General features: G+C 33.8%; 1 protein-coding gene across 1 annotated transcript in view; it reads left to right on the top strand.

Annotated features, from left to right (window-relative positions):
- LOC110995061 (tRNA dimethylallyltransferase) overlaps positions 1 to 18,600 on the top strand; it is a 153,605-nt gene that overhangs the window by 51,303 nt on the left and 83,702 nt on the right. The window contains exon 2 of the mRNA XM_022262029.2: positions 18,380 to 18,517. Within this exon, the coding sequence (XP_022117721.2) occupies positions 18,380 to 18,517 (138 nt within the window). The remainder of the gene's footprint in view (positions 1 to 18,379; positions 18,518 to 18,600) is intronic.

Genomic DNA, 18,600 nt, shown 5'->3' with positions numbered 1-18,600 from the left:
CACTATCACGAAGCGGCGAATGCACGATAGCGGTTGACTCACCGACGTCAAATGCAATAAGATTCCCGCGTAAAGCACACACAAATCTGCAAGCTTAATTCAAATCTTAACAGCATAAGTTAAAGTTGAAACTTGACGCACGTTTGGCAGCTGTATAAATAGTGCAACAGCGCGTTCCGCGAACCAGCCGCGTTCGTTTTCCTCTTCAAAGGTATGCGACTTGACGTCATCTATAAACCTACCAGTTGAAGGATACAAGCCTTTTAACTGTTGCCTTAAAAGAGTCGGGGTAGGTTCACAAATCCGGCTAATCATTCCATGAATAACCCATCAAATTGAAAAGTAATGGCGATTCTTAAATTTTATGAGACCCGTGCGTGCATTTACAATTGCCGGTTTTCTTTCTGTGGCTAACGGTACGAATGAACGTTGATAGGGAATGCTATTTGCATTCTATTTGTGGATAATGATGCATTTTATCGTATGTCAGGAATTTACTCAAGGTGTACTATTGAGGCCGTGTTCAGTATGACACTTACGTAATATTTGAAGTGGTTTACTATGCAAATTTACGTAGGCTCGTCTTGTTATGAACTGGTTGATATCTTGAATTTGTGAAGGACTCGATGTACTAAAGTCAAGTTTATATCCGGTTATATAAGGCAACGTCACGGTGTCACTATCAACGCGTTCGCGTTTAAGTTCACACTGATATAAGTAGTTCAATGAGTATGTTTTAGAAACAATAACAGTCGTCAATCAGATACCAGGGAAATCCCAAACGATATCAAATAGTTTTTTTTGCAAAATTTAATGCAATCATAGACTTTGTGAGAGATGTGCTGTCTTGTTTTAGCAAAGTGTAGATTTTTTATAAATTCGTTATGTACTTGTTATATTAGATAGATAGATAAAAGCGTATAGTAGTAACAATGGGGAGTTCGACAGTCAGGCAATACATCACACGTCGAAACGAGCAATGTCAATAACAACTGTAATTGATGATGCGCTTCTTGTATGGACAATAGATCATAGGCTCATTTAATAGGAATGACATTAAACTCAATATTTACATTGTGATGAAATAATTGGTTAGATTTGAACTGTTTTGTTTCTCTTACTGCGTAGATCGTATAATAATCCAAAATAAAATAGACTGTAGATAATAGAACGATATTTATTGACTGTCTATACACCGTTTCAATATTTTGTGCAACGTTAAAATCGAAAGCTTCTCAATTTTTGAGAGTGAGCCCCACTCTGCATCTTCTACCGGATTTACCATGAAGAGTTCGGATTAATACCTGCAGCTTAGTTTCATCATCGGACGTCGAGGCAGAAGGTTTTGCTGCACACCACCACTACGTGGAACCAGCTGCCCACTGAAGTATTTCCGAACTTTCACTTAGGGTCCTTTAAGAAAAGAACTATTAAAAGGCCGACAAAGCACTCGCGGTCTCTCTGGCAATGAGAATGCCCTAAACTACTTATATCAGTGTGAACTTAACATACCTACTCAATAAAAAAGCAAAACAAACTAAAAATGCGTCCCCCCGAGGTTAGAGCTGCTTTCACCATGTTCCCAGGATCATTAGTTTGATATTTTTTTTATAGAACAGCCCTTTCTAAGCTTCTTTCATCTAGCTTATAAACCTAGCTCACCACAAAATCGGTGAAAACAGTTTCCACATGAACACCAGAACAGGCTAAAGAGATTCTCGAGGGAGCGCCTATATATAGTAATAGTACTTGGATGTATGTAAAGATTTGTCAAAACAATGAGTGCATGCGCATAACCATAACAACTCGTAATGCGGGTTGTTGACCCCGTTGAGTAATATTTAGGTATTCGACGTGGGCAAATGCTATATGGGCGGATTTTTTTGCGTTGAGTAAAAAATTTGATCGATGTACCGTACCTGACATTCCTTTTAAATACTCTAGTGATAATAAAAAGCATTAGCCCGGCGTGTAATTATCACTATCTTTGAACCCCAGCTGAACAATGTAAGTTCTCTTCAGCCGGAGATTGTACATGCATAACCTTAGTAAGCAAGTAGGTCTATATCGAAACGATTATTATATTATTAGAAATTCTAATGTATAAATGTATTTTAAAAGGCCATTTGAATCAAAGAGTGTGAGGTAAATTAGGACGAAAGTAGAACGAAAGAGAAACAAAAATTTGGCGATTAATAAAAATATTATGGTTATTAAAACTTTTTAAGTTAAACGGTTTTATGTTAAACATACATTGCAATGTTTAAGATAAATGTACTAAAAACCAAAAAATAATAAAATAGATACAGTCGTGGGAATTATAAACATATGCATAGACTAGACTAAAATAAAACCGCATCAAAATCCGTTGCGTAGTTTCAAAGATTTAAGCATACAAAGGGACATAGGGACAGAGAAAGCGACTTTGTTTTATACTATGTAGTGATAAAAGGACCTGGGACTATAGTGCTGGGACTACTTCTCATTAATTTACGATATTTGTTAAAATAAAATAAGTGTTGTTTGACGATTTTCTATTTTAAAAGAGTACCGAGAGTTTTTTACGCCGGCTTTTTCTCTGGACCGGCTGTTACACATAACACACTCATGGTTCCCATATCTTACACATTATATTAAATTGTTGTCAAATGAATAAACAATACGAATAATCTCATATACATATATAGCAGAAATATCATTTACATGATTAAGGTGTTATGTAATATTTTAAATAATTTGTTTCCTTTTTGGTATTTAATACGACATACAGATAAACTGATATTGCTAATGAACCAAAAACATAACTTATCGATTGTGGTTTGAACTGTTTTTGTTAAGGAAAATCGAAATATTAATGCTTAAATTAGTTTATGGATCGTAGTTTTGAGGCAATTTTTATAAATTTTCTGGTTTTTAGAAATAAATATGTACATGCTTTATATTTCCTTTTATTTGCAATAAAATACCTTTTTACTTGTTCTATTTAAAGTTATTTAACAGATACAAACGTGAATAACAGGTGACCTGAAAAGTTCAAAAGTAAAAAAACAACTTTTTTATAGAAAAGATTTGATTATTCAAAAAGCCTTTGAAGGCGATATAATGATCACAGGGTTCATACTATTCATCATTTTTCGATACCTATTCTATCGTAGCTAGGCCTTTAACATCAAAATGGTCGTCAGTTCCGGAGATTACCTCTTGTATTGCTTGAATAAATTGACGTTTGGAGTACTTTTTAACGTGGTGATTAGCACGTTAATATATGTGGGTTCATTCTGCATCGGCTACCCTATTTATCTATAGAGTGTTCAAAGGAGTTGTTTCGATTAATACCTGCAGCTGAGTTTCATCATCGGACGTCGAGGCAGAATACGAAATTCCAACCGTATCACCTCGACGTACGCCGTCACACAACTGAGCAGTCCCACTGAAGTATTTTCGAACAAATTCGACTTAGGGACCTTCAATAAAAGAGAAAAGCGTGTACCAATTTTTAAAAGGCAGGCTGCGCGCTCGCGCGCCCTCTGGCATTGGGTGTCCATGAGTGGCGGTATCACTTAACATCAAGTGAGCCTCCTGCACATTTACCCCCTGTGCTATAAAAACACACAATTGTCACAATGTAGGTATGAACTATACACCTAATTCTGCGTATCATAGAAGTATTTTTTCGCCTAAGCCTTTTCAAATTTACTTAATTATGTCAAGTGAAATTTATAATTTCATAGATTCGCTATTATACTGATTTATTAGACAATAACTCGGTCGTAGCGATGTGATTTTGAGGCATAATCAAAACAATTGTTAACGTACGTGCAGAAATACGGCGTTTACAGCTTTATGATTAACATTACAACAAAAGCAATTTTTACGATATGTTTTAAGTGTCAATCTGGCATTGTAACACTACGCTTAGGCATTCAGATCATATTTCTGAAATTCCATTATAACTAAGTATTTTACGAAAAGTTTGTCTTGCGTTCGTTACATTGGGATTATAAGTGAATTACGTATTTTATTTTGTTTAATATATTTAGATAATAATTAATATAGATATTGTATGGTGTGTCAAGCCGTGCTTACAATACAGTTTTTACTTCAAGGATACCGGGGTATGTAAGACCGTAGAATCGACATGATAAACGTCATACAGTGTGGAAGGATAAAACTTGTATCTCAAGATTATGGAAAAAATTGATGTAGATATGTAAAGCCCAAAGCCATATAGATATATAGTTGTACTTTTAGATAATTTATTTGTATATCTAATTAGTACCAGCAAATGAGTTTCATCATCAGAGGTCGAGGTAGAATACGAAATTGTGACCAGATTCGTTCATCAACTGAGCTGCCGACTATAACTATGTTTAACGAACCAGCTGCCCACTGGAGTATTTCCGAACCGATTCGACTCCTTAAGAAAAGAGCTTACCAATTCTAAAAAGGCTAGCAACGCACAAGCGAGCTCTCAATATTGAGGGCTCGCGGCCGTTGGTATCAATAAATATCAGATGAGCTTTCTGAAAAAAAATATATTTACGCGCTAACTGTATCCTTCTAAATTCAAAAATAATCATGAAACGGATTCCAGAAGAGTTTGTAACGACACTGATTTATTTTAATATACTGTTTTAATTCGGCTACAATATTATAGTAATGCGATAGACAAATCTAACGTAATTTCAAACCATAACCTACATTTGTAGCCTTCAAAGTAAAGGGTACGAAAATTCAAATTACAAAAACATTTTAATTATAGTCTAAGCTAGAACAAACCTTGAAAGTATTGGGCAGGCAACCTTTTGAAATTCTCAGAATATTGGCTAATTATATGAAAATCCTTTGTTTGAGTCTGTATTGTTTTGCGATCGGGGATTAATCAAATAAAACGATACCATTTGCCGACTCTGAGAATTTTATATACAAGACACATTCCATTGCTAAATAGGCAGCGACCACTAGCACGAATGCGACTAAATCACTATAAGTTTGTAATTTTTGTCTCCAATTGCAACGATAATTGCAAGTTAATTTAAGCGATATGATTGGTATTTCTACAGGTTAAGAGTTAAGATTCAGAGTCAAAACAAAAAAAGGGAAATTTGATTTTTTTTGTTTTTGATCTCTCATTTTACTTTTTTCTCTGATTATTGTTATGTTTGTGTTTATGTGGTTATGTGTCTGTGGTTTTGTTTGTTATAATTGTTATGTCTATGTATGTAAACATATATATTTGACAGTCATAAGTGTTCAATCCTATCCTAGGAATATTTAAAGCAGACTTCAACTTCATAGTAATTTTTTTGTCAATAAAATAATTAAGTTTAATTAAGACGACTTTAAAAATGTATTCAACCTTTTTGTTGCTGGACAATCGACATCATAATTTTATCACCAATAAAACATTAATATGGATAAATATTGAGCACGAGAATTGCGCTACGGTGTCTGGAGGTCACATAACTGGTTCCTCCTTTGTTCAGAGACCCTGACCTACCTTTGTGATTTATGGGGTCCATCTGAGGATTCTGGGCTTGAGATAAATCGCTTATGTTCAAGTACTTGTCGCCCGACTGCACAATAAGAGATTTGTGCTTTAGTTTGTTTATTTGATGGTATACAAATTCAATGCCGCGCAAAAGAATTTAAGACAGTAAGATTGTTTTGTTACTATTCGTAAAAGTATCGTTAATTGATTAAAAACGATTAAACGTAATTAATATAAATAATAATATTACAGTTGTTGAAGGAATGGCCAAATGCTGGATTTAATGCGAAACCCAAAAGAAGGACCTTTGTTTCTTTATATAAATAATTTTATTTTTGGGTTGCAAGGTACATCCAGCTATATATGAAAATAAGAAAAATGCTTTGTAATTATGCAATTATCTATTACCTACTTTGTAATTACTATATATGAGTTATAAATCACTAATCTACATAGTATGGTACTATACTGTCATGTATGTACATAACCTTTGTCAACAATTTATAGATTTTAACAGAGAACGTCTTCAGTATACGGTTCAGATAGTTCTGTAATTTTATTTTAGACAATCGCCTGTAGGGCAGTACAGACTACGGAAGCTCACTGGAATGAGCGATCAGCGAAGAAGCGGCCGATATAAAAGTCTAGTGTCCACGCCTTCCCCGTTTAAGACGGTTTTATGCCTTCATCATATTGACAGTTATCTCGCTGTTGGCCTTCAGGGCCTTGACTAAAATTGTATGTAGACTACGGTTTGAAACGATGGCGGGTTTCCGAAGACTTGCAACGCCACCTATTGCAAAAAAAGACGCGGTAATCTGATCTTGATGATGATCATGTTAAATTTGTAAATTAATATATTATACTTGTTAATCTCAATTGTTACTTTCTCTCTCTCAATGGCTCTCACTTTTCTTCGACAAAAACGGTGCACATCTTCGTAAGTTTTCATTTTTTTAAAATTACTCTCATGCTCCTAAAGAAGTTTCACTGAAATGTTTTTATTATAGGTTACATTTATTACCCCATAACAGTTGCATATATATAGTATTAATAATTTACACGTAAATCTGTATTGCTAGTGTCTTCACAGCGATTAATTAAACCTTGAATTGTAAATTTAAATGTTATTAAGCAAATAAAGGTGACCCTATGACCTTACGTTTTTGCACTGTATATAAATAACAGTACTTCTACGACATACATTATTATCTGATTTTGATTAAAATTAAAAGGTCTTTAATTAAAATAAAGTATTCGGCGGAACATTAAATGTTCGTTGCTAAATAATCACAATAATAGTATTTATATTCCGAAACAAAAATATTTAATATATTTTCCCTATTGTATCTAATATATAAAATTCTCGTTTCACAATGTTTACTCCCATACACCTCGGACGCGGCTCGACCGATTCGTATGATTTTTTAATGCATATTCAGTAAGTCTTAGAATCGGATACTATCTAATCAAACCCTTTGAAGTAAGAGTGCTCCATTTAAACGTTAATTTTTATTTTTTAGACATTCTTTTGTTTTTATTTTTTTATGATACAGCATACAAAAACTACATGCAGCCTTTAATTCTCATCCTTATATGATTAACCGCTATTTTTATGTGTTAATTAAAGGTTTTCCAGTTGCAGCCTGCTATTCATTTGAGTTCGTCCAACAAACTAAAAGATGAGATCTTTTGCTTTGTTGGTCTGTTCTTAGTTTTCCATCCCTAGGGTACCATTCCGGCAATATTTTTCTCCATTTTCAAAGGAGCTCCGATAGCACATGACCCATCCATCTCCATTTTTTTGTGCTATAATCTGTTGTTTGGATCTGCCTCAGTGAGCATAAGTGATTTTACAGAATAAAATAATAAAATCATAATATGTTACATTAGAAAACCGCTGTGGTTTGTATAAATGTACCCATAACAGTATTGTTTATGAGCGCGACCAATGTATATAAAAGTAGATTACTAAATAGCTTGGTTAAATACATAGACGTTTTCGTCAGTATTTTCCGGCTCTTTATAATTTTAATTTTTTATAATTTTATATAACTGTTATAAAAAGTATATTTTTGTATTTAATTGGTGCAACACTTACGGATTGAATCGTGTTTAATTAGTTTTCTACTTTAAACGTCCGTAGTTGATAAGCAACACACGAAATACAGTTCAGCTCCCGTGAAATGTCAAAAAGGACCGTTTTTCAATTAACTTTTAAGCCTGATAGCACCGAACTAATTAACGATACATTAGCTAATCAGCAATATATTACTTGGACGGAAACCGCAGTCGTCCGCCGTCGGTTATCAAACATGGGAATTGTCGATATAATGAGGATACGATAGGCATATGGGGAAATACAATTTTTTGTTTAGTGAATTTCCGTGTTCCTTGCTTCGCTGGAGCTGAATTCGTCAAGGTGTTACGCGATTACTCTGAGTTTTTAATAACCCCGGACAATTTTTTAAGTGAAGCCTCTTTCGGCGTATGAGGGTAAAAGTTGTACGGAACGTCACAAAGATGTGCAGCGTTTTTGTCGATGGGAGTCAGCGATTGTGATCAGTCAGTGTGATTGAATACAGCGCGTATTCGATCTCCCTTTCTCAGTCTCTCTGAATCGGTCACAATCGCTGACTCCCTTCGACAAAAACGCGGTTTGTTGGTTGATGTATAGGATATGCATATTTCATTCGATGATATCATTAATTAACTTTAGAAAAATCGCGCTTCCAGTTTATTGTTGCTAGTAAAAACCATTTTGTCTGCCATTCGTTAAATACCACTCGAGGATTTGACGCCAACGTACTAACATTTATATTACTCATAATCATGATATTGAGTGAAAGCATTTCGCCCACAATAGCTCCCACACATTATGCCCTACATATGTACCGCTTCCGTAGCTTAGCCCTAGTAGTACTATATTAAAGCTTTCTTAGACAGAAATTGGTGCATGTTTGAAAGCGTGACCTAATGTAAATTAAGATAACTTTGCGCGCCACTGTGTGTGGCAGAATATGCGAACGACTTACGATTGTACCACCTTAACATTTAACATTGATTAACATTTGATTAACATTTTGTACCATATTCTTGCAATAAATAAATTATTATTATTATTATATTAATGATGGCTTAAGACTCAGAGTCGCAAGGGTAAACACTAAGCGATAACGGTTAGATGGGAAGATATTGAGTATTTAATAAGCCAGCGAAAGATTAATTAAAAGTTTATATTTATCGCAAAATATATGTTTTTTTTTCTGCGGTAATTTGCAATCAGCCCTAAGGCTATGATCGATCTGCTCTGTGATGCTTCCCATTTGAAGCATCTACTCATCTTCTGGCTAGAGTTACTGCTGGTCTTCTAGCTCTAGAATATGGTGACGTTTTAGTCATCTCACATACTGTTCTGTTGAGTTGGCAAGCAAGTTCGTTTGGGTGACAGATTAACCGCACTCAATAAATAATATAGACAAATAATATGTAGAGCTTTTTCAAATTACGACAGTATTTTTTTTCTAAACGAATGTAGTCACCACAGGAACTGTTTGGGGAGCGATAGATGAATTTTGTCACAATTATAATTCTGTCATGAATAAAGTTTTTTTAAATGAGAAACAGAGGAAGATCGCTCACGAGATGGGCAATGGAAGACATTCCAAACACGGCTGGGTCGAGCTGGATACAACTCACCCAAAACTGAGAAACTTGGAGTTCCTTGGAGAAGGCCTTCGCCTGTGGAAGGGTTCTTGCAAAATAATTGGAAAATAGATACAAAAAAAATATGTAAAAATTAGTATAATTTACTTTTCCTAAAAATAAATAAGTAATAAATAGTATTAAGATTTTGTTCTTTGCAAGATATAAATAGGCTTTTTTATTTTATTTATTTAATTGAGAACTTGACATATTAGGGACAGATAAATTTCTAATAGTTTATTACCAGCTATGTTAAAGCCTGTTTGTGATCTGAACTCGTAGTACGTAGATACGTGGGCGTAGTTCATTCATATCTGGAGTGACGTCAGCGCCCACTTGGTGTCACTCGCTCACTATCTCCAGAGATCTACATTTGTCGCAGTATAAAAATGATGTAATGCTTCTTATTTGCTATCGCCCAAACCCAATGATCCAGCTCAATCGATTTTAAAGCATCTGAGATAGACATCTTAATCCAAATATAGATAAAAGTGTGCCAATAACTAATCGACGGATTGTAATAGCCATCTGTCGATACAAGCTATCCATGGTAAGTCGGATCGGTGTATGTGGATAGAACTTTGTGTGAAAATGACAGTTCAACTGTGCCAATATCCTATATTAACTTACACCAGTTTTTAAAATAATTAAAAAGCTATTTGATATGTTTCAAACATAGGCATGTATATTTTAATATTATTTGTATGTTACTTTTTTTGGTTTATATTGTTTATCAAATATGAGTGTAAAGAGCGATGAGATTGCATTCTATCTATCGCCAAAACTGGATTGTCTTCGTAAGGTTTGGTTTAAACCAAAACTTAATCGTCCATTATGATGCCATATTCAAAATTAATAATTATTATTTTCGTCTTAATTTTTGTAGGATGATGAAAATGTGTCTTCTTATTCTCTTTTGCCAACTTTTTTATAGCATACGGTGTAGAGATCACCGGTTGTTAAATCATACATGGACATACACTGCCAGAAGGATAACAAGCGCATTGCCGGCCTATGAAAAATTGCTACCCTCTTTTTTTAAGCATAAATAATAAGGTGATGCCTTCTGCGGCACATATCTACCATTATGAAGTTTCATATGGGTACATTCGCGTTTGCCTTCACCATAGTAACCATTCTCAGTACGCACTAATTTCGTATATAGAAAGAGAATTCCATTGGTGCTCAGTCGTGAACAAAGGAGCTTCACGCTTAAGCCATTGCTCTTGCATTGTTGAAAGATCCTAAGTCGATTGTTCAAACATACTTCAACTGAGGTGATCTTTATTTATATTTTTTAATGGTTATTCTTTTGCTTGAGTCCAACTGAAGGCAAAATAAAATTATCATAATCATTACAATTTCTACTATGTATGGTAGCTGAGTTTTATCTCTGTGGATAAATAATTTCTGTAAGAAAACTATTGGCAACTATCTACCCAAGTCTACTTTATGTGTATAAATTTGTATATACATCTTAGTTGTATAATATTACATAAGCATTAAAATTTAAATGTCACCCAGTTATTAATTCTGAGAATCGTATACTGTCAATGACGATATTTGGATATCGAACAGTCAATTAAATTAACCTGTTTGACATTATTTTAACGTGATAACGACTGATTTGCGATATTAGCTCTTATTCCAAAGGATTACGGTGCGCGCGATTCGTAATGTGTGTGCGTATTGTGTGCCAGTAGTACAATCGTGTAGATAAGAGGATGGCCTTGGCTGATTTGCCTTATCTTGCGAATTTTACTTCGTATGGTTCTATTGACAGCGGAGAGGAAATGGAGCGATTATGTCAATCGATTAAATGAACTGTACGAACGTCAAATTCGATGATTTCGCCTGACAGGTAACTATGTGATATTATGTGCGAGTTGTTCAGTATTGCAAAATAGCGTTTAAGTAGCTAGACTTTTAACTGCGTTTCGATTGTTACTAATATACCGTCAACGCACTTTCGTGCCTTCTAGCATCTGTCTTGGGCACTTAAATTCAGCTGCCCTTGTTACATAAAAAATCTCTTGTGATACTACGGCCTTCTTATAAATAATAATGAATTTCTTACTACTTACTAATCTGTGAAATAAGTGTAAAAGAAATTGCGTTAAAATATGACAGTCATGCGTATAATATAAGTATATATTCCCAATTAACTGTTACTAAAAATAAATTCTCATAAAAACCTAAAACGGTAAAACTCGAATGGGTTTACGAGAGTTATAAAAGTTAATGATTTAATTTTGATGTTAATGTTGGATACAAAAATAATTTGGGGCTTTGTACTCGTTTTTCTTTGAATAAAATGATTAGCCGTTATCAGTAGCAAATTATATCATAATTATTATCTTAATAACAATACTCATGGTAACTGTTATCGTTATGCTTAGCTTATTCAGTATCGTGATTGTTCGAATTCTGACACTCTTTGGCTCAAACATTCGGGGCAGAAAACCATCTTGACGAAACCATCAATGACGTTGACACATTAACCTGTCATAGATAAAATTAAAATTGTCATTTTCCTTGCATAATAATATTATTATAGATGTAGATGAGAAATATCGTAACTCCGTCCATGTTGACATCGTCATTAGCTGGGGCCTAAAGTCAAGATGGCGCATCGACCTTCGTTAGTAATGATTACTAACAATGATACAATTATTTTAAATAACAAAACAAATCGAATTAAAATTATATATGAGTCTTAAGTAAAGGAAGAAATCCTTAAAACCAAAGCAGTAATAAAAATCAACGGTCAATTGATTCGACCATAACATTTCCTGATAATCAGAGCATTCCCGAATAGTTTCTTTTTAACGTTTTTCAAAACAATTCGCGATTTTATCGAATGATTTAATCGCTGTATGCCGCACTCGACACTGCTGCCATAGCAACAGATTTGGCAACGTGGTACATTGCTTTATAATATAAAATTAATAAAAGCCATGTGACAGGCACCACGGTTCAAATGGGAGGTTATCCACAGTCAGTGCAAGGGTTATCGACATATACGCAGCACAGATTTGGCAATTACATTGTTGCTATTGGATTATTTGTGCAAGCCATCGTAGCCACCCAGATTGTACGTTAAAAAACAAAATAATAAAACCTCTTTGGTCACTTTCATTCATTAAATCATTCGAAAATTAAAATGACTAATTGTAAGCTGCATTACATAATGCACTTGCGCGTAGTGGGAGAAAGCGACTTTTGCGCATATAATGACAGTCCACCTTATTAAAGATGGACAGATATATTTACATGAGGTTGTATGGAGTGCACCCATTTTACCCGGATTTGTATTTTGGGCATGGTAGGATAAAACCAGTTAGAAGTATGGACTTTGTATATTTCTAAGTTCCTTATAAGCAATTTGTGCACGGGTATCTGACTCTATATCTAAAAAAGTATTCATAAAATTTCTATTATATTAGAATAAAGTAACTGTAATGATATAAATAAATAAATTTAAAAGGTTTATGTTATTTATATGTTATAAATGAAATATTTTCTAGTATGCAAATAAATGTGTCGCATCAAGTTACCAATGTAGGCAGAAATTTTGCGATTTCCTTTGCATTCCTGTGAAAAGTGGAATATTTTTTGTTTTACGTAAACATTATCAGAGTTTATGCCACGATAAGAAAATTTAAATACAAATTAACATTTTGGTTATTAAGTCTAATAGATTTTTCGGCTGCAGCAGCACATACCAAATATATTTAATCAATAATTGAAATTATAAGCTCAAAATATCCCAAATTCTAATACGCGTCTGGGTCGTCCGATACTGTTCTATCAGTGTGTGATAAAATGCCTTATAAAAACAGTCGGCCAGATAAAGCTGACCTATCGCGCTGTAGATACATTTTCTATTCAATACGAGGAGACGAGATCATTTTTGTCTGGCCACAGACTCCGTCCTACCGCAATAGGTCATATGATACGCGCTCAAGGTGAACAGAGGTGAATATTTGCGCAATATTTTATTTCGAACATAATACATTTGTCTGTTTTAAATTAAAAGAACCATATATATAATATATATAATAATACATGACTTTGCATATACTACGAATTTCGAGCTCCAATCTATGTCACGATTGGCATATTTATCAAATTCCCTTATGCTTTTGCAATAAATAGCTTAGCTAGCTTCTACTGCTTCTCGATCCACTTCTTGGGTGTCTTCAGTAACAGCTTGGGGCATTCTCTCCCTGGAGAATCTCTTCTGAGTTCTGACTCTTTTAGGACCTCTCAACCAAAAATGTTTTACAAGTACCATTTTATTCCGCGTTATTAGTACATACCATTTATTTCTTAGAATCTCCGTCAGTTGTAATAGCATCTTTATTGTGTTGTATTAAGGCGTATTTTATATCTTTGTCGGTCATATTAGATATTTCTTCCTCGAATAAGAATATTGTCTGAGTCCCTACGATTCATCAATGCTTAATTGCGTCATAGTAACAAAAACGGTTATCAAAACTAACTTTTAATTTAACAGAAATTCATAATATCATATTATACATTAAGATACGTATACTATATCAGTTGTATGTATTATAGCGTTATGTAACTGATAAAATTTATGTTCAATGTCAGAACATCGAACAAATTTTTAATTATCACGCACTGTGAAGAATTTTATTCGTATCGAGGGATACATTACATTTATTAAAACATATATTTACAATAGTTCTGGTAGAACGAGCAAGACTGATTAGCGTCAGTCTATATGTTCTGTTCAATCTATAATCCAGATTTCTAAAATGTGGGTCTCAGATTCTGTATAATTCGTCTTTATTTGTTTTTTTTATGATGCCAAGTCGACCAGCCTTCTGCGCCTGTAATGTCGTCAATTTTCGGTCAGGTTTTCTCTCGAATTTCACCGTATGAGCTAGTGCATGGCCGGGGTTCTAACACATTATTATAAACAATTCAATGAACAATTAGTTCTAATTCTTCAATTTAAGATATATTTAAAAAAATATAAGTAATTATTTAAGTGTTTAATTTGAGTTTCGAACAAAATTCTCTTAATTACTTAAACGATAATAAAAATTACGAATCATGATATATACAACATACATTCAACTCGCGTCATTTTATGACTACAATTTATAATTTTAGCACAATTTTAGCGATAGCTATGTTTCCAAAAATAAAATCCCAGTATATATAGGTAAAAAACACAATTTGTTTTTGAGTTTATCGTATTCCTACACGACAAGGGGAATTCATTTTAATATGAATAATGAATGAAATCTATCTCTACTATTATAAATCTCTACACAGTGTCTACATCGTATACTTTCGTACTACTGATCTAAAATTATCGTGATTCATGTCATATCGTGCTCTTTTTTGTGTCCTTTTTTTAATATTGTTCACTGTTTTCATATGTTTTTTTTTAATTGCTTAGTGTCAAACTAAGCTAACTAATAAAATAATAATAAGGCAATCAATTGCCCTCCTTCTTATTTATGTCAATTGTAATATTGCGGTATACAAGTGTTAATAATCAATAATATATATTATATTCATACAAATACATCACGTGCTTAACTGAAAATCGTGATAAACAATGGATACTATAACGAGATATAGTAAATACTATGAGATATGGGGATAAGGAAGAAGATAGCATTTTAGTAGGACTTAAGTTTCTGAAGGCTATGTAGATAACTATATATCTGTTATATCAACGCGTGGTCGATATTATCAATATCCTTTGATTATGGATTTGTAATAATAATAATAGTAATGAATCATATAACAAATTTAAAAACTATAATGACTTTATCACAATTACAATTGTCTGGAAGAAATCGCTCTAAAGCGATAAGGCCGCCAGTTGCTTGTCATTAAATTATGTTTAATATTTTCCTTTTATATAATGCAACGAAGTGTTAATAAATAAAATAAATAAATAAATACAATCCATTAAATTTGGTACAACCTCTTGGTCTATCATCTCTCTATCTGCAGCTCGAGTCTGAACGTCGTGGTCAGTAAGGAGAAATCTGGAGCGCACAATGCTTGGCATCGCTTGGTATCAACTCTCTTAAGTAAAATATACTTGTACCAGGGTTCGAGTCATTCTATAAAGATATGAAAAAAAAAGAAAAACACAGATCTTTTTACTCAAACATAAATGAACCTGTTATACAAAACAAGCGAGATCACTTGAAGACAAATTATTACTTAATCAATGGTCTTACAGTATAACAGCAACCTTAAAATTAAAGGGCCTGTTTCACAATGTCCGGATAAGTTCCAAATAAGCTATTTGTTACTTATTGGTATGATAAATAGTATTTTTGCGTTTCACGACTGTCAGATAGCGCTATACGTCATGAAATTCGAAGTATCTTATTTGGAACTTTTATCTTTCGAATAATTTATGTGTTGCATAGCTATTTGGCACTTTATCCATACATTGTGAAACAGGCCCTTAATAAATAATATTTAATAGAAAATGGAAAATTTGAATCGTTAACGCTTTGTTAAAATCATTTAAATTTTTGTGTTGTCACGTGTTTCACCACGAGACGGTAACAAGTGTCGTATACGTCAACGTATTAGGCGCCATACATATACGGCCATTGATGGGCAAAGTACGGCCCGCGTAAGTGTTTAATCCAGCCCGCCTTTTTTTTGTAAGGAATCTCGCTGTTGGCCTTAAGGCCCTTTTTTGGCGAGCTTAGCTCGGCCTGAAATGAGGGGTTTTCCGCGACTCGTGCCAGGGCGTCTCCTGTGACACACAAACCTCGGCTTGGGCCGTTGCGGGGTCAATCGCCTGAAGGGCAGGACGGAAACTCACTGGAGTGAGCGAAGTACGAAGTAAAGGTCCTCACCTTCCCCGGCGAAGGCGGTTTTTTACCTTAATCTGTTGTTTATGGTTAGTGTTATTATTATTGGCCGCGCGGGCGGCTTTTAATTTGTCGTTAGCTATTGTTATTGGATCACCCGGATCCGTTAGTACGTGTCGGGGCCTCCTGCGAGCCTTTTTAGTCGGGAAGGGGGAATTGATGCTTTTACGCACCAATGGGTTGGGATGGTGTTTAGCCTTGTCGAAGTGGCGTGTCCGGCCCGCTGAGGGTTCAGATGAAAAACGATGAAGATATATATATATATATATATATATATATATATATATATATATATATATATATATATATACATATATATACATATATATACATATATATACATATATATACATATATATACATACATATAGAAGTAGATTCTACTTGTATTGTTATGATTTTTAACACACACTGCATTTTTTTTATAATTCTGGCCCTTCTCTAGAATTACTATAACTTGTGGCCCGCCATTAAACAAGTTTGCCTACTAATAGTCTAAATGAACAGGCGTTTCTGAACCGATATTTTCTTACATTCCTCGTGCAACGGAATCTATTTAGAGGGAAAACAGTTGGTCAAATTTTTTAAGCTACAGTCTCACAAACGCTGTGAAGTAATGGTCAAAAAATATTCTTGTAATGCGTGAAGAATTCTTGACCTATATATACCTAAAGCGATTTAAAATTATCGAGTGCACATTTGGAAATTATGATACAAAATCTTTGATAATATATTTTATAATCCAGTGTCGTAATCTATCAGCGATAATTTTTGACAGTAGAAATAATTATTACCAAGGGAAGCTTTTAATCACCTATATTGTTTATACTATTGTCTATAGACCTCAAACTTTACTGGGCCGAGTAATGGATTATTATTTCAGTTGCAAAAGCTGTATGTTACTAGAAATCAAGTGAAATTCATCATCATCACCAGCTTCTTTCTCATTTTCTGGACGTAGGCCTCTATTTTCTTCCAGTACTTATTTATTTATTTATTTATACTCCTTGAACTGGCCTCTCTGTATCGACTGTGAGCTAACCTGAACAAGTAAAGTTATTCTGTTTCTAATAAATTAATGTTTAATTAGGTACATTGAAGAAATAGCGCTGGTATCAGCTGCCATTGTAATTAAAACATCAAAGTCAAATTAATTCATAACCGTTAAACACAAAAACACAAACCATATAGTGTTTTGAACTAATTTGATTTTTATGTTATTAAATTATAGTTACAATGGCAGCTGATATCAGAACCATGGCTCCGACAGTTATATGTGCAAAAACAAGCATTTCTTTAACATATCTAATTGATTCGATCTTAATTTACTTGTAACAATTACAGCTTTAAGTATCTTCATATTGGTATCTTATGCATTGAACAAGGTGACATTTTTGATCTTGGATGACGGAAGGGTCCATATTACTCCAATCAGCGACCTGTGACCTCAGATAATAGAATTTTTAAATTATCATTCGGTTGTCTGCGTAAATAAGATAATGCTTGACTTTTATATGATCCAGGCATTGGAACTAATTAACCAAAATCAAAATTCTGTTGCACTCGTCATGTAAACGGGTATTAAATTTACACATAAAACTTGCGAAAAAAATTAAGAATAAATTATTGCGAGTACCAACACTCGATTGGCTTCAGTCATTACTTTTCTTTAGAAGACTTTTTGGAGGATAGATGAACAAAATTATGAAGTTAAAATGCATAAAATGTAAGCCACTGGTTGATGCGTAACTAATAAAGCGATATTAATACAGAGAAAATCGTTGGCGTTGCGCGGGTGTGACAAATTGGAAATAAATCAGTCCTTTAGTCCTAAAATAAATATTTCCACTTAATCTCCCATTTATTGTATAGCGTAATGAATATTCATGTACGCCACTAGCATTATTCAGAAGCCTCTCATCCGCCCCTGTTACATACATTTTATACATTTTACCTATATTTGCATAATCGACACATTGACTTATTTAACCGGCTTTGTGAGCAATGGGCCTCGCTTTGTCTTTTGATATATTTTTTAGCTTATTACGGCCCACGTGCTTTTGTTATGTGGATATTTGTATTCCCTGGATTTGTGGCTTTATTGAATTTTTGGTTTTGGTTTCATAATCTGTTTAGAATATTTTTCCCTCTACGAAAGACACATGAATGTGCATACATTTTATTTCCTTGTCAGTTTATTAAAGTAATCCAAAATTTGAATAATTAATAGGTTCAATATTTGGAAGGGAGAACTAAAACAAAACAGTTTAAATGTAACATTGATTTATTGTTTCAGATATACAAGGGACTGGATATTGTTACAGCAAAAGCAACCCTTCAGGAACGGCAGCTGGTTCCGCATCATCTTTTGGATATACTAGAACCACATCAGAACTTCACTGTTGTGGATTTCAGAAATAGAGCATTGAAAATTGTATCCTTACAAATCTAAACTAATATTTTAATGTAAGTAGCTACTGGGTTATGTTTTATTTGTAATGATTAATAAATTAAATG

The sequence above is a fragment of the Pieris rapae genome, chromosome 4 (assembly GCF_905147795.1).
Source record: "Pieris rapae chromosome 4, ilPieRapa1.1, whole genome shotgun sequence".
NCBI lineage: Eukaryota > Metazoa > Arthropoda > Insecta > Lepidoptera > Pieridae > Pieris > Pieris rapae.
The sequence above is the reverse complement of the archived record's forward strand: the minus strand, read 5'-3'. Positions and strand labels throughout refer to the sequence as shown.